Here is a 21,545-nt window from a genome sequence, read left to right as displayed (position 1 = left end):
AAAGGCACATTTTTTTGTGCCGTCCAATCACATTTGAATGTCAACAAGCGCCGCGGGATAACTCCGCCCCTATTGCAAAACAAGTAAAAGCCTCGTGATGATGGCGGAAGCGGTAGCAAGTGTGGTGAGACAAATTTGTGTGAGGAGGAACTGGTTTCCAAAAAAAATGCACGTCTGCTATTTGGAAGTACTTTGGATTCAGGAGGGATGACGTACTGCAAACTCAGGTACTTTGCAAGACATGTACCTGTAAAACAGTGGTGGGGCGGCTCACTGGGACAAACACTGCTGTACAGCAGCATGAAAACATAAAACCGCGCTCTGTCTCACTCACTCACACACACACCACTGCTCTCTCACCCGCATGTGTTATTAACAGATTGTGTTTGAGTTTATGGTGAATCTGTGTCGCTCACCTTCATCTCCCGGGAGACGCTGAAATTGCCATTTTGAATGCTTTATGTTAATGTAATGTAGTTTTCAGTTTTTTGTTTACTTCAACTTAAGACATTTTCTGCTGCGCTCACAAAAATGAAGAGATTTAAAGATGATTGATGGACACCATTGCAGGTGTAGCCATGTTTTTCCAATAAAAAATAATGTTGGAATGGAAGCGATGCGTTGGGTGTTTTTTTTTTAAATGCTAGATACAGGGCAGAACGGCGAGTAGAGGTAAGAAAAAACAGTATATATTTAATTATCGTGATACATATCGATATCGAGATATTCAGTCATGTTATCGAATATCGCATATTTTTCTGATATCGTGCAGCCCTACCAGGATGTAATCTAACAGGAATAAAAATATAACGCTGATCTTACTCATTTCTTTGATTTCAGAGTCCGTCCCTCCAAATCAAGTCCCTGCTGCGTCTAAACCGCTTCCTCCCGTCTTCCCATCATTCACACCTGCCGCCACTTCGGCCCCTCCTGCTTCTACAGCCGCTCCGGCGCCTCCAGCCTCTTCCTCCTCAGGTCTTTCCTTCAGTCTTCCCTCCACCGCTTCCTCTCTCTTCTCCTTTGGTGCCACTCCTTCTACCTCTTCAATCTTTCCCTCTGCAGCAAGCTTCTCCTTCACAGCTCCTAAACCTTCAGGCGAGGCTCCGTCTCTCCCTGCGTTCTCTTTCGGGGCTCTCGGTGTTAAACCGCTCGTGGAGGCCTCGAATGCATCAGGGCAGGTTGCTACGGCAACAGCTACGGCTTCTCCCATCACTGTACTGAAGGGTCCAGCGGAGGTGGCCACACCTAACGTTCGAGTCAATCTCAACGACAGGTGAGAGGATGCCCTGCTTTGTTTGATTAGTGTTTTTTTTTTTTTCCCCCCCTAAATTTAATCAATCACTCACTCTAGACATGTTTAGCCTCTGAGTTTACATTGCGAGTTTTAAATGAGTCGATTTCAACCAGAATCTCAGATCTACAGTAAATATACCTGCTGACAAAGTTAAAGTGCATATCTGGGACCAATTTAGTGGGGGTTTTTTTTATATGAAAGGATGTCCCTTTACACACTCATCCAGAAGGGTAATTTTGCACAAGGCCATCTGTCTACAGCAGAAAAAAATAAAATAACAAAACGCATCTGGAAAAATCGCAAGGGAGTCTGGAGCCAGATTTGTGACGTCACGTGCGGATCCGCCAGCAGGCAGAGAGACCCTGCATGGGTTCAGTGCGCAGCCTGTGTACACCAAGTTTAGCAGCTAGCGATTTTGCATTGAAATATGAAATTGTCGCCTGAGCGCAATGTTACTTCACCTTTGGATGAAGAATATAATGAGTTGTCAGAATTGGGGCTTCATGTGTTTGGATTTGATGATGATTCAAGTATTCAGTAGTAATTCAAAATTACGATTATGTATTTATATATTTCTTCATTTAGAAGAGTACTGGCTACTGTAGGAGAAAGATTTCATAAGCTACACACATGGAATCGGCTAAGCAGGGGTGTATATACATTTAATGTGTTTGACAGGTCCCAAGATCTCAAGCCCTGATACATGTGAAGTAAGTGTATTATTGCCCAGCGCTCTCGTGTTATTTACTTTTGTGTGTGTCAATAAATAACATTATCCGTGTACCACACAAACACAGGAACTCCTAATTTAGAGTATAGTCTCTCTTATTTCTTACCCTGGCAAGTGTCAACTTGTGAATCGCCGATTTTCTTGGTCTTTTTCTCGGCTCTGCTTGGTCCTCGGCTTCGAGGGCCTCGGTGGATGCGGCACTTGGCCTTCTGTCAGGGGAGACGAACACGGCTGGCTCTTTCGGTGACGCTGACACAGATGGAGACGGTGTTGCTTTGGGCATTCTGACAGATGGAACTGCATCTTTTTTCAGATCAAGTTGCTTCTTGAAGCCCATTTCCCACTGCAAATAGTTCTCAAAGTCGTCGGGCTTTATGAAGTGAGCCCTGCATATGATGCTGTGGTCTGTTGTATGTTGCCAGTTTTTTCCAGGTGCCTCGCACGAAGCGCTCCCATTTCTCTCTCATTGTCCGGTCTTTTGGGAAACGCTGAGTACTAATCCCATCATGATTGGTGTTGCTACTCCCTCCTACGATACAGCTGTTAACCATTTTAATAATTACGTGATAACGTTGAAGAAATTTGCAGAAAACCACCAGGTCGTTTTCTCATAAACAAACCAGTGCTGATGTAGGATTCAGAAGGAGGCGTCCCGCACGCAACGTCACGAAAATCAATGTTTGCCGGGAAATCCAAACGCCAAGTTTTTTCAGAGACGGACCAATTCGCCTCAAATGGTTTGATTTCAACTGAATTTTTCTAGTATTACGCAAGGTAAAAAAAAATTGCACAAAATGCAAATTGTGACAGATATTTGACCAAAGATTAATATAAAATAGAATTACATTGATCTTGCTCCTGAATTTACCCAAGATGTGCCCTTTAAAGAAGAGTCTTACACGTCACTTCCTGCTTTTCACCGCGAGGGGGCGATATGATACCAAAAGTTTAAAAAAATGACTTGGGCAACATGACTGTTCCTGTAATGTTTCAGCATTCAGCTGCGTGCTTGAAGTTTAGTTATGGCCCTTTTCCACTACCGTTTTTCAGCTCACTTCAGCCCGACACGGCTCGTGTTTCGACTACCAAAAACCAGCACGACTCAGCTCGCTTCAGCCCTGCTTAGCCCCTAAAACTCGCACCGTTTTGGAGTGGGGCTGAAGCGAGCCGAGTGAGGCTGGGGGCGTGAGCAGACACTCCCCTGTGCACTGATTGGTGAGGAGGAGTGTCCTCACATGCCCACACACGCCCCGCAAGCACGCTGGGATCTGTAAACACCGTAAACCCGGAAGAAGAAGAATTACGAATTACGAGAATTTCTGAAGCCTTATGCACCTCGCCTCATCTATACGCTCTTGCCAGTATCTGTTGGCGTTGTCGGTGACAACAAGCCACAGCACCAAGACCAGCAACACTAACGACTCCATGTCCTCCATGTTTATTGTTTACTATTCGGGTCGTGAGACTACCGCTTAAAAGCTCACTGATGTCACTGTTTGCGCTGCTTAACGACATCACGTGACGTCCACCCACTTCCGCTAACTCCACCCAATGTGTCCACCCACTTCCAGCCAGCACGGTTCAGCGCGGTTGTAGTCGAAATGCAACTCCATCAGCCCCACTCAGCTCGACTCAGCACGGCACGGCTCAGCCCGACTCAGCCGCGTTTGTAGTGGAAAAGCGGCATTAGATGTTTTTTTTTTTTTTTAGATGGCAGGAAGTCAAATATTTACACAAAAGATTGTGGGTAAGATAGATTTCCATTATCTCAGTGCAAGATGAATGCAGCAGGTGTCGTGCTCAGCATGGTTAAGCTGATTGGCTACGTGTAAAGTTTGAAAGTGGAACGGGGGTAAATATTTCCTCGTGTTGCTCTTTAGTAAGAGGTCTCATTATGTATGCTCTGCATGGAACTGAATATGAATACGTTAATTTGAATAGAGAGATACGGATCGGAGGCGTGTTTTTTAAATTTGCAAAAACATTTCTCGAGTTTGGAGCGACTGGAATCCCATAGGACCTTTCTTACAAATGTGAGCAAGCGATCAGATTAGAAACTGCAGCATTCATACATTCATCTTTAGTAATCGCCTGGTCAGGCACAGTGGTTTAAATAACATTACTGCTTTGGGAAATGATAATGGGGAATTTTTTTTTTAAAGACCGGTTCTGATCTGGAGTGATATAGCTGAGGTTGAGGAACTGTCAGAGCCGTCTCTTAGACCTTTTAATTTACTTGTACAGATATATGAGATGTAAATAAACACCATTATTCTGATAATTATTCGCTAACATTATTCGCCCCTTTTTTTTTTGTAATATTAATTAAAATGCTGAGCTGCTACAAATACAAATGTAGTAAGTTGGAGAAAATATTAAAGCCTTATTTTGCACAATGCAGGTATTTTACTTGTGCTGCTAATGTCGTTTACTTTTTTAAGGGTGATTTATATATAATTTATGCTTGAAAGCAAATTAGAAGCATCCTGCTTTTAAGCCATGCCCACTTCAGGTTTAAATTCGAATACAGATACGAGTATTTGTAGCGCTGAAGAGAGACAGATCCAGATAACGGCATTGTTATTCTCCTAATGTACACAAATTGATTTTTAAAAAGACTGCACATTAACCTTGTGTGTGTGTGTGTAGGTTTCTGGCAGCGGACACCCCTGCTCCACCGGCTCCATCTACCCAGCCCTTCTCCTTCACCTCCACTCCCAAACCTGCAGCAGCTCCAGACTCGAGTGCTCAACCCAAACCAGTGTTCACCATCAGCAAACCTGCTGCAGCCCCCACAGGTACACACACACACACACTCCATGGTTCAGTCCATTACACACCTGCACCTCTCCAGGGGACTAAATTAATTCAGCTGTGTGTGTGTGTGTGTGTGTGTGTGTGTGTGTGTGTGTGTGTGTGTGTGTTTACAGTGACCCGTCCTGCCCCTGCTCAGAACAGCGCCCCGTCTGTAACAGTGCAGAAAACTGCTCCAGCTCCATCCACTCCATCTGCTGCCCCTTCAACGCAGGTTCACACACTTCGCTTACACACACTCAGTAGTCATCCAGGTTCTTTTAAAAGTCTTGCATTAATCATTCAGAGTGACAGACCAGATTAAACTCCATGAATAATTGAAGAACATCGATCACGTTCATTGATTATTAAGTTTTTAGATCGGCCCTTTAATCCTGGTGCTTTATGTGTGCTATAGAAATGGTGTTGTATAATCCCAGGTGTATAACAGTTAGTTAGGAATATAAATATCTAGAATGGACAATCTGATGCTTTCTGTTTCTGTCTCAAAGCTTCCTTCTGTGAAATCCGTGGAGAAACAGCTGCAGCAGACGAAAGACTCCGATCCTGTCATGGTTGGAATACAGGAAGAAGTGAGTCCCTCACAGGACATGGGCTTTATTCAAAATAATCTAATCAGGACTGTGTGTGTGTAAAAGACTCGTGCAGTGTTTTACTCTGCAGTTGTGTCGTTATGGACTGAGTCTCTCTCTCTCTCTCTCTCTCACAGATCGCTCATTTCAAGAAGGAGCTGGATGAGCTGAAGGCTCGCGTTAAGGGGGCGGATTTCCGGGTAGGAAGCTCGGATGAGATGAAGGAGCTGCGCAGAGAGAGTGAAGATCTGCACAGGTTCACACTGGAGATCAAGGAGACCACAGAGGTGCATTTAAATACAGCATAGAGTAGGGATTAGTGCACAAATGAAGTACGTACTGATGCTCAGTCTAGGGATTAGTGTGCACACTCAGTGTAGGGTTCAGTGCACAAATGAAGTCCATCCTAACACTTAGCACAGCATTTAGTACAAAAGTAGAGCACCAATAAAAGAAACAAAACAGATTTCGCTCATTTCAATACAGAGTGTTTAATATAGATGTTTAAAGCACAAGAAGAACATTACAATAATAAGGGGGAAATGACCGTTGTATTTAAAATGCTCCAGTGGCGGTGGGTTTTTCTTCTTTTTACCTCACACTCTTCTTGTTTTGGTGTCAGTCCATGCACGGTGACATCAGCACTCTGAAGACGACGCTGCTGGAGGGTTTCGCCGGAGCGGAAGAAGCTCGAGCTCAGCGAGAACTGAGCCAAGACAAAGGGTACCTCCAGCTGCTCTACAAGAAACCTCTGGACCCACGCAGCGAGAACCAGCTCAAGGTTGACGCTACCGTACACACAACTACACAGAACATTACCCAGAAGGCTGTAAGTTCTGGTTAATAACCGTGTCGGTGTTGTAAAGAAAGCCTCGGTCTCTGTTTCAACAGGAGATCCGCAGGCTGTACCAGTACGTGAAGTTCGCCGTGGAGGACGTTAACGACGTGTTGGACCTGGAGTGGGAGAAACATCTGGAGAAGAAGAGAAAACAGAAGTACATGGTTCTTAATCCTCTGTCCACTAATAGAAAGACAAATCAAATTGATTTTATATATAAAGCATTAAATAGATGATTATTTTATATTTCAGTGATTCAGTGTGATGCAGAGTCCAAAGCTGAACAGTCAGAAATCACAAACAGGTCCGCGATCGAGTTCACTGGATTGAATCCGAGATTAGACCTTTTAAAAAATTATTGCTTCGCATTTTAAAAAAGAAACTTTAAGATATTTTTATTTTTAACATGTACACAAATGCACAGAAAAGGGGGAAAGTTATATTTTTAAAAATCTAAAGTTTAAAACGGTCAAAGATTTAAACATCAGATCAGCTGCTTCTGGAGTATATCATTTTTATTTTTTAACTTAGTTATAAAAAGATGTTACAGTACCAACGTCATCCTGGAAAAGCCTTTGCGATTATATCGTATTGCATAATATATTCATAAAAGTTAAGTGTAGTCCATCAGTTTCCAGAAAAAGAACCAAACTTAGTTGCTTTTATTATTATTATTATTATTATTGGCTGAGCAATATGATATAAAATCAATATCATGATACACTGTCATTGCATCTTTGATATATGGTCAAATTTGTCATAGTGCTGTTTTGTTTTTGTTTTTTTTAATTAAATCCAGACTTATCTTTAAAACTAAAATATTAAAAACAAATTGGTTTTTTTTTCTTTTTTTTTTTTAGTTTTATAAATATATAATGCAATATATAAATGTTTTTGTAGACGTAAATTGCTGGGTTTCACGTGGCGTCACATCCGCCTCATTAGTTATTCAAAACTTTAGCTGGTGGTCTACCAGAGCTCAGTCAGCAGTGTGTTTGTACGCAGAAGGTTCATTGCTCGCATGAAAAATGCCTTACACTTGCGTCGTTCGCATCGATCAAACTGTGAAACTGATAAAAGTTTCTTCAGGGTTCCCCGTGAACTATTAAAGGGTGAACGAACCCATGATTTCACAAAAAGGCGTGGAGAAAGGTGGCTTTTGAACCTCTCAGTGAAATCGAAGGGAGCCGAGTCGAAGCCTGCTGGAGTTTGCAGTGATCAGTTGGTGAAAAGTTTGTATTTCCCTCTCAGCTCCGTCCCTCGTGTTTTCCAGATACTTTTCTTGCTGTGTGTCGTTATTTTATGGTACTTTTTTTAGTCACGAAGCGCTAAAGTCCCCGGCTGTTTCTTTGTTTACTCCTCACAAAATCCATATGCGTGAAAGTTGCAACAAAATTCTTCCCCAGCCGTACAGTTCCAATGCGCCGTGATCGCTTCTCCGTCTTGTTTAACTAAGCTCCAGGTCTTTAAAGGGGTTTCTGATGATCTTTGTGAATGATTTAGCTGAGAGATAAGAGCCAACACAAGTGAGAATCAAGCCAACTGTTGTTTGTTTACACTTCAACTTGCAGCGCTTCATTGTAAAGACGCAAAGGAAAAGGTTTAAAAAAAAACCATATTTACACGGGCAAAAACAAAACAGGATTCATTGGGCAGCGACTTGATCCCGAGGTCCTTTACCCAGCCACGTACAGAAGTTGTAAGCCTCCGTACTCTTCCACGCTTTCATCTGTTTTGCGGTGTAGAAGGACGTCTGCAGCACCAGATAGTTTGAGATGTCGGGGAACTCGACTGAAGGGTCGTTTTCCAGATCGTATGACAAATCCTTCTTTCCCAGACTGAAGGGGTCGATTCCATTGCACATAACATTCTTCAATGTATGTTTAAAGTGCATATTCTGGATCAATTTCGGGGGGGGGGGGGGTTGTATGAAAGAATGTCCCTTTACACACTCATCCAGAAGGGTAATTTTGCACAAGGCCATCTGTCTACAGCAGAAAAAATATAAAACAACAAAACGCGTCTGGAAAAATCCCAAGGGAGTCTGGAGCCAGATTCGTGACGTCACCTGTGGAAGCGCCAGCAGGCTGCGCAAGCTTTGCACAGTTTCAGTGCACAGCCTGTGTAGACCAAGCGCTCCCATTTCTCTCATTGTCCGGTCTTTTGGGAAACGATGAGTACTAATCCCGTCATGATTGGTGTTGCTACACCCTCCTACGATACATCTGTTAACCATTTTAATAATTACGTGATAACGTTGAAGAAATTTGCAGAAAACCACCAGGTCGTTTTCTCATAAACAAACCAGCGCTGACGTAGGATTCAGAAGGAGGCGTCCCGCACGCGACGTCACGAAAATCAGTGTTTGCCGGGAAATCCAAACGCCAAGTTTTTTCAGAGGCGGATCAATTCGCCTCAAATGGCTTGATTTCAACTGAATTTTTCTGGTATTGCGCAAGGTAAACAAATTGCACAAAATGCGACAGATATTTGACCAAAGTTTAATATAAAATAGGAGAATTACATTGATCTTGCTCCTGAATTTACCCGTGATATGCACTTTAAAGCGAGCAGTGGCTTCTCGATTACATGGATACGCTGATAAGTTATCGCTAGTTGTTTGCACTACGGCAGTCGTTTAGACCACCAGCTGTTTCACTTCCAGTAAAACCGCTAAGAAAAGTCACGTGACTGAAACCCAGCAATAGCCAGAAGTTTAACTGATGTAGCAGCTTTCAGTAATGCAAGGACACTTTACAGAGGAATGATAGATAAAAAAACAGAACCACAAACAAAAGGAAATCGTTTCAAATAAGAGCTGGAAGAAGTACAGTATAATCACAAATGATAAGATGAGAAAGATTTAAAGTGTTTTTTATAAACTTGAGCAGTCCTGTATTGCTGCCATGTGTTAAAACTGTGTGTGTGTATATATCAGGGATCCCAGACGTCCGCTATTTAGCGGAATTCCGCTATTTTTCTAGCCAAAGTGGTGGTGGGTTGTTTTTTTTTTTTTTTTTTAATCTCTTGTATATCCGTTAAAAATATGTTTAAGTAAAATGACCAGCAGAATACGTTCTGATTTGGTTTGCTTGTTTTGCGTTGTTTTTGTCAGCTTCGTTTGTTCTCGTTGACATTCGGGAACACTCGGAAGTTAAATTGACGTAAATACCGCGAGACTGTACGCGATAGAACGAGAAAACAATATGGCTGCGCCCATTTGCTAGAAAATGTGTTTTAACTCCGTTCGTGCTTTTGTTTCTAATGCGTTGAACTTCATTCAATATGTCGTGGAAAAAAGATATCGTCCATAAAAGAGATAGCGGAACAGTGTCCGGGTTAGAAGAAGTATATTCTTCAAAGCTACAATTTCATCTAATTTTTATAAATAACAATTTTTTTTTGCCACTTATGTCATTGATTACAAAATATGGCATCAAATAGATATACATTATTGTTAAATTCTGTTGCTTTTCTATGTTAAATCTATGTAAAAAATGTGTTCTATAGCATCTTTAAATGTTAAAATCTCAACAGCTTCAGGGGGCTTGCAGCGCCCTTGACCCCTGCTGATAGTTTCTTACATTCCTCTATTTTTTTCAATTACTGCTGGGATCCCTGATATATGTCGCGACGCGTGATCCACATCGCCCCAGCCCTGTTCTGTAGCAGTTAGTTCTTGGAATACATTTAAACATATGACTAGACGTACACGTCTGTTCACTTTCAGACACATGATCGTCCCTGAGCGAGAGGCTCTTTACACAGCTCTGGCCAACAACATGGACATCATCAACCAGCAGAAGCAGAAGCTGGAGCACCTGGTGAGAGACCTGCAGAGCCTGAGACTCTACAACAAACCCTCCAGCCAGCTGGCGTCCACCTCTTCACCGTCACCTTCATCATCCTCACAGGGGTAAAGGCCTAACCCGATTCCTACAGCGTGCCTCGTTTTATTCCGCCCCAGCGCCCTTCGAAACACACTTTCTCTCTGTGTTCTAGTCTGGATAGAGAGCTGGAGAGTCTGAAGAACGCCTTGTTGAAGGCGAGTCTGGATATGGCACCCAAAGCTCCTTCCAAATCTCCCTGTAAGCGCTTTATAATCTCTCACAAACAATATATTTATTACACGATGTTACTGTCAGTAAACTTGCTTCACATACTAACAAGCCAATGAGCAGTATTTTCTCTGTAAGGCTCGAATAAGTGTTGGGGAGAAAGAAAAAAAACTAGTGAACATCTTAGATGGTTTTATGATGAGTTATTCTTTCTTTCTCGAAAGCTGCATCGTGTGTGTGTGTGTGTGAGAGAGAGAGCTCTCATTTGCTTAATTATATTTTGTAAAATTCTGGTCACTTTTTTGTTTTCTGAACACATTGGAAGATTTTTTTTTTTTTTGTCCTAGCTATAATGTTTTATCCTTATATACAGGTAGTCGTCGACTTACGACTGCGTTTGGTTACGACTGACCAGTCGTAAACCGATCTGGTCGTAAGTCGGCCTATGTTAAATGAACGTAAGTATATTGTGATGTGTAATGATATTGTAATCGTCTTAAAGTCTTATTTTATCAACATTTTCTTATTTCGTTACCATGGCTCATTATGTGGTTTAAGTCAAACACTGCATATTCAGGGGTGAAAGTAACTTTTATTTCTTGCCGGTATTATTATTTTGAGCAGTGAAAAATACACCCAATTATTTATTATTGTCTACTTATCAAGCATTCACTAGGACTTCTTATCACTCAGTAGTACTAGTATCGTACTTTATCACGCTTTCATCCACCTGTATCAGTTTTTGATTATAAATAAATTGCAAACACGTTTCAACAAGACAATCGTTTTAATTACATTTTTTTAGCTGAACAGTTGAAAACTAACTTTTCATTTTGGACACTGGACATAGAACAGTGTAACAGAAAAGTGAAAGTTGCTTTGATTACCAGCTGCGCACGTTATAGCACAAGATCTGGTTAAGCCGCACGCACGCTGTAGCTCGCTCATTGTTTGTCCAGCGAAACACTGCACACATAATAGAAGAGGCTGGATGCAGTGTTGCCAGATTGGGCGGTTTTAAGTGCATTTTGGCGGGCTTTGAACATATTTTGGGCTGGAGACCGTCAGCAGTATCTGGCAACGCTGGCTAGATGCTGGGCGCTGCCGGGAGCTGGGGCGGAAACTGTCGTACGCTCAGCTAGCTCAGCTGGGAAACACTTGCCAGTCATAACCAGACGGTCGTAAAGTCGATCAGTCGTAAGTCGCATAGGTCATAAGTCGACGACTACCTGTATTTCTTTACAAACTTTACACATATAATCCTTTTACTTTTAAATATGTCATATTTAGAAAATGTTAAAATTCATAGGATATGATTTTCAGTTTGGAAAAAAAAGTTTCAACATTATTCATTTATGCACGAAGGGGTTTAAGAAGCCCTTCATATCCAAAGACATGCAGGTTAGGTTAACTGGTGGCTCTAAATTGACCGTAGTTGTGAATATGAGTGTGAATGGTTGTGTGTCAGCCCTGTGATGATCTGGTGACTTGTCCAGGGTGAACCCCGCCTCTCGCCTATAGTCAGCTGGGATAGGCTCCAGCTCGCCTGCGACCCTGCACAGGATAAGCGGCTACAGATGATGGATGGGGTTTAAGAACTGGACAGCAATGAGATTGGACACAACAGAGGTTTCAGAAGATCAGGATTATTAAAGAACTATCTAAAAAGTGGATGTATTTGTAAAGAAGTTCTTTGACAAATTTAGAAAATTTTAAGAGATAGGCAGAACCATGGCCTCACTTTCGTTTATAAATGCCTTGAGACCTCAAGAATGGCACAGGAATAGTTTTAAGCGTTAACAATAAATCTAATATAGTAATTTTTACGATTAAAGTGATTTATATAGGTAGCGGTCTGAGTGAATGACCTTGACGTCCGTAACATCACAGCAGGAAGTCTATCGGGTCTCTTCACCATTTCCGCTATACTAAAACACAGCGCTGACTGCAACGTCAATTCTCCATTTTGAGCCAATTTATCGCCATGCCACGGAGATGTGTTGTTGCTGCACCGACCAACATGACAGAAGGTGAATTTACGTTACATTCATGGCCCAAGAATGTTCAAACTACACGGATTTGGACGCGTTTTGCGAGAAGTTTACGGGCACGTTTTACTGAAGACTTGTACAAGACCTCTGATCTGTTGAGGAGCATTTGCTATTAGCCCGTATTGAAAGAGGGTGCAGTATCAACAATTAAAGGAAAAGAAAACGACAAGAAAAGGAAAGCAAGTTCAGTTGCACCAGTTCTCCTGGAGTGTGAGCCGAGGGTTGTTGCTAAAACAACCTTGGAACGGGACGTGACCTCCCCGCGGTTGTTGCTAAAACCTGTGACGTCCCGGGTTTTAGTAACTGCCTGAGCCGAGCAGTAATGGCGGAGTACTCAGTGTGGAGAAAATGGAGAATGAGTGGAGCAGCCATCTGATTTCTCTGCTGGATATGCTCACCTCAGCAGCAATATCTTGCCCTTACATGGAAGAAGCAAATGAACAGAGAACCTGAACGAAGAACTGAAAGTCAGATTGTTTCAAAACACTCGGCCACAAGGTCGGCTTTCAGGAAGCGAGAACACCGACGGGTAAGATGTGAAGAACATCAGTTGGATACAAAACAACAAAAACAACACTCATTGTTTACCTGCGTTTAGATTAATCCATGTAATTTGTATTGTGTGTTTAAGGTACCAGTATAAGATTATTTAATTTGCTTCAGAATGTGATTGTCTCAGTTCATCTGATTATTTAATGAGTCTTTTACGTTTTATCAGTGAAAGTGCATGCATGTACATGTATGTTGCATAAGTTATAGCACCCATCCTGTTTTAATGAGAGTCAACCCACAATCAGTGAAGTCAAATCAGTCTTAGTTGAGCAAGTCAGTAACGCTATTTTTTACTTTCACCATATGACTTTGGTCTATAGCTATAAAAAGCCTCGGTGTTAAAACCGGTTACCCCGTGACGTTACGCACTCGGCTGGCTGGCTCAGCGGGGCAGCTCCAATCACAACTTTGTGGTCGATTTTTAACTCTCATCTCATTATCTATAGCCGCTTTATCCTGTTCTACAGGGTCGCAGGCAAGCTGGATCCTATCCCAGCTGACTACGGGCGAAAGGCGGGGTTCACCCTGGACAAGTCGCCAGGTCATCACAGGGCTGACACATAGACACAGACAACCATTCACACTCACATTCACACCTACGCTCAATTTAGAGTCACCAGTTAACCTAACCTGCATGTCTTTGGACTGTGGGGGAAACCGGAGCACCCGGAGGAAACCCACGGGGAGAACATGCAAACTCCGCACAGAAAGGCTCTCGCCAGCCACGGGGCTCGAACCCGGACCTTCTTGCTGTGAGGCGACAGCGCTAACCACTACACCACCGTGCCGCCCGATTTTTAACTCTCAAAAATATATTTTTTTAATTCCCATTTATGCAGCATACAAGAGTCAAGGATGGAGATACTATCCACTCAGAAATGTATTTAAAAATAAAGGTTCTGCGTATTTGCGTTAAAGGTCAAAGGCAATGGTTGGCGGTGAAACGTAGAATATCAACTTTATTGTCTAGAAGAACGACCCAAAAAGCGAATTCAGTCTTCCTGATGTCTAATTTGCACCCTAAAATTGAATAAAACGGTTAAAATGTACTGTTTTGCCCAATTTCCGAAGGTTTGTTTACATCTCACTTATGCGCACTTTCACCGGCAGGGGACCGTCGTCATGACATCATTCAAGGCAAACAGACCGGGAGCAGTTCTGTGTTTACTTGCGAACCGAGCACACATGTACAGACTTTGGTTGTGAGAGGTTGTGTAAAATGTCTGAAAGCGATTAGCGATTTTGAAGCAGGAACTCTCCAAATTGAATATCGAGAGGTGAAACCATACAGTGGTGCTTGAAAGTTTGTGAACCCTTTAGAATTTTCTGTATTTCTGCGTAAATATGACCTAAAACATCATCAGATTTTCACACAAGTCCTAAAAGTAGATAAAGAGAACCCAGTTAAACAAATGAGACAAAAATATTATACTTGGTCATTTATTTATTGAGGAAAATGATCCAGTATTACATATCTGTGAGTGGCAAAAGTATGTGAACCTCTAGGATTAGCAGTTAATTTGAAGGTGAAATTAGAGTCAGGTGTTTTCAATCAATGGGATGACAATCAGGTGTGAGTGGGCACCCTGTTTTATTTAAAGAACGGGGATCTATCAAAGTCTGATCTTCACAACACATGTTTGTGGAAGTGTATCATGGCACGAACAAAGGAGATTTCTGAGGACCTCAGAAAAAGCGTTGTTGATGCTCATCAGGCTGGAAAAGGTTACAAAACCATCTCTAAAGAGTTTGGACTCCACCAATCCACAGTCAGACAGATTGTGTACAAATGGAGGAAATTCAAGACCATCGTTACCCTCCCCAGGAGTGGTCGACCAACAAAGATCACTCCAAGAGCAAGGCGTGTAATAGTCGGCGAGGTCACAAAGGACCCCAGGGTAACTTCTAAGCAACCGAAGGCCTCTCTCACATTGGCTAATGTTAATGTTCATGAGTCCACCATCAGGAGAACACTGAACAACCATGGTGTGCATGGCAGGGTTGCAAGGAGAAAGCCACTGCTCTCCAAAAAGAACATTGCTGCTCGTCTGCAGTTTGCTAAAGATCACGTGGACAAGCCAGAAGGTTATTGGAAGAATGTTTTGTGGACGGATGAGACCAAAATATAACTTTTTGGTTTAAATGAGAAGCGTTATGTTTGGAGAAAGGAAAACACTGCATTCCAGCATAAGAATCTTATCCCATCTGTGAAACATGGTGGTGGTCGTATCATGGTTTGGGCCTGTTTTGCTGCATCTGAGCCAGGACGACTTGCCATCATTGATGGAACAATGAATTCTTAATTATACCTGCGAATTCTAAAGTTCAGAAGTTACTCTGGGGTCCTTTGTGACCTCGCCGACTATTACACGCCTTGCTCTTGGAGTGATCTTTGTTGGTCGACCACTCCTGGGGAGGGTAACAATGGTCTTGAATTTCCTCCATTTGTACACAATCTGTCTGACTGTGGATTGGTGGAGTCCAAACTCTTTAGAGATGGTTTTGTAACCTTTTCCAGCCTGATGAGCATCAACAACGCTTTTTCCGAGGTCCTCAGAAATCTCCTTTTTTCGTGCCATGATGCACTTCCACAAACATGTGTTGTGAAGATCAGACTTTGATAGATCCCTGTTCTTTAAATAAAACAGGGTGCCCACTCACACCTGATTGTCATCCCATTGATTGAAAACACCTGACTCTAATTTCACCTTCAAATTAACTGCTAATCCTAGAGGTTCACATACTTTTGCCACTCACAGATATGTAATATTGGGTCATTTTCTTCAAAAAAATAAATGACCAAGTATAATATTTTTGTCTCATTTGTTTAACTGGGTTCTCTTTATCTACTTTTAGGACTTGTGTGAAAATCTGATGATGTTTTAGGTCATATTTACGCAGAAATATAGAAAATTCTAAAGGGTTCACAAACTTTCAAGCATCACTGTATTTTGAAGCATGTTTGTTTATCGAATAGGAAAATGTAACTGCTGGGTGTTTTCATGTTAATGAGAAATTGAGGGAGCGTCTGTAAAGTATACCTGTCTTTATGTTGGTGTAATAGTGATTTCACAAGTATGTCGTAAGCTCAGCATTATATATGTCTGATCGATTTCTGGTACAGGAATACCATTCGCTCTGAGTATCCGGTGTCCATTGTGCTGAATGCTCCATACATGCATACTTTTATATTTGTTTTGATTCATAGTGCATCCCCGTGACTGTATATTTAGCTACTGCTATTCATTCCTATTCAAACCCTGAGCAGGTTTGCATAAAATTGGCAAATGTTTGCAGTGACATTTACATTTGCTTCAGTTTGTGAACCAATGCCAACAGACAGGAGAGGCCCGGTCTGCTTTCAGCGTCGTAGGTGATCGTCAGGATTTTGAATCAAATGCACAAGACCGTTTTGAAATGGAAGAAATGCATGAAAGGAGCAAATGTAGGAGGAAACGTACCTACAGAGTGCTTCAAGGTCACTCAGGTAAGCAGTTTCATTTCACTCGTGTTATCTCTTTTCCTCCAGCTAAGATGACTCCGGTGAAGCAGTCTCAGCTGAGGAACTTCCTTTCCAAGCGTCAGACTCCACCTGTACGATCCACAGCTCCAGGTATCACCACTGTACACGAGAACGGGAATGAGTTCAACTCTTAGGCTAACTTCTTATGGCTTTAGTACGCTCTTACAGATCACACGCGTTACTCCTTTTAATACTGAAATAGAATATCAAGAGTTGAGGTGATTTTTTTGTGTGTGTGTGTGTGTCAGTTTCTGTTACATGAGCAACAGGATTTTGTGTGCGTGTGCCCTATATAATTGGCCTTGATGGGAGCTTATAGCCTTTAGCATCATGCTAAATAATAACTATCTGCCATAAATAAATGCTGATGTGAACTTAAAACACAAGAAAATCCAATATTTGGGTCATTTTAGGTCTTTTGAGTTACAATATAAAATAAAAGTAACACGTAGGCGATGTCATTTACGATCCACTTTTGACATTTCGCATTTCGAGTCTGGTGAGTTTTGTTTTTTGTTTTTTTTTTCCTGGATTTATTCATCATCCATTCAGTCAGTGTTTGTATCAGGGCTTTGAACCAGAATTTTTTTCCTATTGATTCGTTCCGAACAGAAACGGAATTTTAACGTTTCCGGTTTTGGGTTCCACCATTAAATAGACGTTCCCGAACCGGTTAGAACAAAAAAATTTAGTTCCCGGAACGGTTAATTACATTCCCTGTCAGCTGTTTAACAAATGGCTATAAAATTATGTCTCTAGGGGTGTTCACACGGCAACTTTTACTCCGGTGTAGCACCGGGGCTGCCCCGGTAGAGCGTTCACACGGTACAAAGTTATACCGGTGTAGCCCCTGAAAGCTGCTTAAACCGGTGCAAATCTAACCCTGCTCGGGAGGTGGTTTAAGAAATTTACTCCGGAGTAAATGCTAGTTTGCGGGGCAGCACCGATATAAAATGGGTCGTCTGAACGCTACAGGGGTAGACTCGCTACGCGTGAGGAGAGTTGATTACGTAAGGGTATTGCATAATTTGCATCCTGGTATTTTGCGCTTCCAAAATGGCGAATATCAACAACAACAGAACTGCGTGTCTTCCAGTGTTGCCAGATTTGGCAGTTTTAAGTGCATTTTGGCGGATTTGAACATATTTTGGGATGGAAAACGTCAGCAATATCTGGCAACACTGGTGTCTTCATCCACGTTGTTTTCCCGGCGCTTGGTGATGCCATGACAACCGGGAAAAAGAAGTACATTTTCACGCATGCGCATATTTCATTTCCGCATTATTACTATCGGAAATGATAGTAATAATGATAGGAAATGATAGTAATAAAAGGAAATATCAAAACTTTATTACTATCAAAGGAAATGATAGTAATAAAGTTTTTGCTACTATAACACGGTCGCAGAAACTGCCGTGTGACCGCAAGTGGGGCTGCACCGGTGCTAACACGCTTCTTTCTAGTAAGCAGGGTTGTGACGTGTGAACGCTGCGCAAAATTTACACCGGTGTAAGATATATCGCAACAAAATACATCGGTGCAGCATCGATGCAAATATGTGCCGTGTGAACACCCTATCTGTCTCATCCAGCTTAAGCCAAATGTAGGCTAATTCTATTACAACCTTCATTAAATAAGACAAGAAATAATTCAAAACAATTATTATTTCAAATGTTGGCGATTTGGATTCTCAGTATGTCTTCCCATCTACACAAACAGAAAAAGTGCCAAAAATGAAAGATAATTCGTTTAGTGTGTTACCAAAGGCTAGTCAGGCCCTATGCATTGATAGGCTAACAGAGGTTAACGTCATTTAATGTTCGCGAGCCTCTCATTAACGTGGACAAATATATTGATATCGTGTTTGAAATTGACGTTTTTGAATAATGATAGACTGCAATATTTACCTCTTATTTAAGATGTGGAGACGTGATAGTAGTCCACCCTCCCGCTCTCTCCATTCAGTCAGCGAACGTCACACAGGAAGTGAACCCCAGCGGGTCATAGAAACTTGCGCAGGAGAAGAATGACTTTTTTATTTGCAAGCTACGGAAACTTTGAGGAATGAAATAAAAACCAGTATTAACCGGTTACCATTATTTTTAATAAGCATTTCTGTTCCAGAGCATAAAAAATAAAGTTTCTGGTTTCGTTTCTGTTCCATGTGAAATAGAAAAAGTTCCCGGTTTTCATTTTCGTTCCTTGAACCGGTTCAAAGCCCTGGTTTGTATAGATTCTTGAAACATGTTGCCCCTCGAAACATTACAAAGATGCTGATTAATTTCCTTGAACACCAGCTCTGTAAGTAGCTCCGATTGTTTCTATGATATCGGGTCCTTCACTCATAAACGGATTTTTAAAAACGTGTGTAAATGTTGATCAGAACATTTTATAGAAGGAGTCTCCAGTGTCAGCGCACCATAAGGGCTGATTTTCTACGTCTGCGTGTGCATCAGGAGGACGTTGTGCCTGGACGCTCACACAGAGTGAAGTATTCATACTCACTCGTAACGTGAGCGTGTCCCCTAGGAGGCGCTGTGACATAAGACAAACCAGTATTTCCTGAATTATGCCCTTTTCCACCAAAGCAGTTCCAGGGCTGGTTCGGAGCCAGTGCTTACTTTGGAACCGGGTTTTCTGTTTCCACTGACAAAGAACTGGCTCTGGGGCCAGAAAACCCGGTTCCAGGCTAGCACCAACTCTCTGCTGGGCCAGAGGAAAGAACCGCTTACGTCAGCGGGGGGGCGGAGTTGTTAAGACCAACAACAATAACAAGACCGCGAAAGATTGCCAGTTTTAAGCGACGAGAAGCAGCAGCTGTACAAACGCGAAGTCATCCATTATTATTATTGTTGTTGCTGCTGCTGCTTCTTCCGTGCTGTTTTTGCTTCGATATTCGCGCCAAGGTTTATGCAAACGTAACTGACGTATACAGTGACGTAATGACGTGGCTTCCCTTAGCACCACGAGCTATGGAAAAGCAAACTGGTTCTCAGCTGGCTCGCAAGTTGAATGAGTTGTGAACCAGCACCAGCACCGGCCCCGAACCAGCCCTGGAACTGATTTGGTGGAAAAGGGGTATTAGACGCCGAAGAGGAGCTGAAAAACAACGCAAGTTTGTGTTTCAGTGCAGGAATCTCTGACAGTGTGTGTGTTTACTGAGAGTCTGTGAGAAAGGAAGAGAAAGTAAAAGTGTGTGATCCTGCAGGATTAAAATGGAATAAATTCATTCCTTTTAATTTTTTTTAGCGAACCTGTCGAGATCAGCGTTCCTCTCCCCCAAATACTACGAGGATCTGGACGACGCGAGTTCCACCTCGTCTCTGTACCAGCCTCAGGAGTCTGACGAGCCGCTGCCCGAACCTGAGGAAGTGGAAGTGCCTCAGCCCGTCCTGGCCCCCCCACGCCACCCCACCGTAATGCGCACTTCATCCATCCAGCCTCAAGCCATCATCGAGTCCACACTGCCGTTCAGCGGAGTGCTGCAGTGGCCGGGGATCGGCGTCGGCACTCGCGGTGAGACACACTGACGGAGACTGACTGCAGAGAAACGTTTTCTTACTGCTGAACCTCATTACTGTTCTTTTTTTTTTATGCTACAGTTTCCAAGATAAACATGGACAGCGCCGACAGCACAGCACTGGCCACCAAGACAGTGACGCACGGACCTCCTCCTATAGAAAAGGCCGTGTCTCTTGAGAAGACCACGCCCACCACACTCCCCCCGGCCCAGGCTGCAGGAAGAGCTGCTTTAAATCGACAAATGAACAGCCAGAAACCAAGTATTAAAGAGAATTCTCTCTCTCTGTTTCTGCCTTTGTGTGACACACTCTGTCTCTCTCATCTCATCTCTCTCTCTCTCTCTCTCTCTCTCTCTCTCTCTCTCTCTCTCTGTGTCTGCCTGTGTCTCTGTCTTTCTCTCTCTATCTGCCTGTGTGTGTCTCTCTCTCTCTCTCTCTCTCTCCTCTCATCTTGCTCTCTGTGGTTGCCTGTGTGTGTCCCTTTCTCTTTCTTTGTCTCTCTCTGTGTCTCCGTGTGTGTCTCTCTCTGTCTCCCTGTGTCTCTCTCACTTTGTGTGTGTGTGCGCCTCTCGCGCTCTCTGCACATGTAAACCTTGTTTTTTTGCTATATGAGTGATTCCACGCTTATGGGTACTGAAATGGGGACATGAACTTATTTTTAAAAATTCACCTAAAACCATTTCTTTTTTTATCATCAGGTCACAAAACATGTAATCTTTAATGAATGATATGTTAAAAGATAACTTTAATTTTCTGAGATGTAATAAAAACATATTTGTACGCCAAAGTCAGAACGTAACAGAAGTGTTGTGGACATATATATTCTCAATTTTAACAATGTAGAATTACTTTTTGAAACATAGGAAGGTGATGTTTTAGCAAATATAATTAATAAACATGTGTAGTAGAATAAACATACACATTCTTTCAATAAGATTAACATGGTATATAGCTAGATTGTAATTAATTTGTAACAGACGCGAGATGGACAATCGTAACAGAAGTAATGTAACAGACATCATTTTGGAACTCATAGGCTTGACTTTGGCATATAAATATGTTTTTATTACATCTCAGAAAATTAAAGTTATTTTTTAACATATCATTCATTAAAGATTACATGTTTTGTGACCTGATGGTAAAAAAAGAAATGGGTTTAGGTGAATAAGTTCATGTCCCCATTTCAGTACCCATAAGCGTGGAATCACTCATAAAGTAAAATGTTTTTAATAATAAATTAATTTTACTATATTTTTTAACCATAAAATGAACTACAATAAACTTATATTGAAAATATTTTACTATAAAACAAACTAAATCAACTCTTGAACCTAAAATTCATTTTATTAAAAAAATTAAGTGTTATAAAATTATCCTAAAATAAATGTTAACCATAAAACAAACTAAAATAAACTGTTTAGGATAAAGTAAATGAAAATGGATAAAAAATGTGTGTTTACCAATAAGCTAAATAAATTAACAAAACTTTTAACCATATAATAAACTTGTGCCATAAAATAAACTCTCGTACTTTACTGAAACGTACATTAAAATTAACCTTTTTTTTTTTTTTTTTTAGCTGTAGTAATAAA

At 41.8% G+C, this 21,545-nt stretch overlaps 1 protein-coding gene across 1 annotated transcript in view; it reads left to right on the top strand.

Annotated features, from left to right (window-relative positions):
* nup214 (nucleoporin 214) overlaps positions 1-21,545 on the top strand; it is a 62,850-nt gene that overhangs the window by 10,032 nt on the left and 31,273 nt on the right. Inside the window, exons 12-23 of the mRNA XM_060912926.1 lie at positions 841-1,273; positions 4,674-4,822; positions 4,955-5,052; positions 5,330-5,410; positions 5,548-5,697; positions 6,033-6,191; positions 6,302-6,405; positions 9,979-10,164; positions 10,251-10,336; positions 16,439-16,522; positions 19,682-19,948; positions 20,035-20,214. Coding sequence (XP_060768909.1) covers positions 841-1,273; positions 4,674-4,822; positions 4,955-5,052; positions 5,330-5,410; positions 5,548-5,697; positions 6,033-6,191; positions 6,302-6,405; positions 9,979-10,164; positions 10,251-10,336; positions 16,439-16,522; positions 19,682-19,948; positions 20,035-20,214 — 1,977 coding nt within the window. The remainder of the gene's footprint in view (positions 1-840; positions 1,274-4,673; positions 4,823-4,954; positions 5,053-5,329; positions 5,411-5,547; positions 5,698-6,032; positions 6,192-6,301; positions 6,406-9,978; positions 10,165-10,250; positions 10,337-16,438; positions 16,523-19,681; positions 19,949-20,034; positions 20,215-21,545) is intronic.

This window comes from Neoarius graeffei, chromosome 28 (genome assembly GCF_027579695.1).
Source record: "Neoarius graeffei isolate fNeoGra1 chromosome 28, fNeoGra1.pri, whole genome shotgun sequence".
Taxonomy (NCBI): Eukaryota; Metazoa; Chordata; class Actinopteri; order Siluriformes; family Ariidae; genus Neoarius; species Neoarius graeffei.
This window is presented reverse-complemented; position numbering and strand designations above follow the sequence as displayed.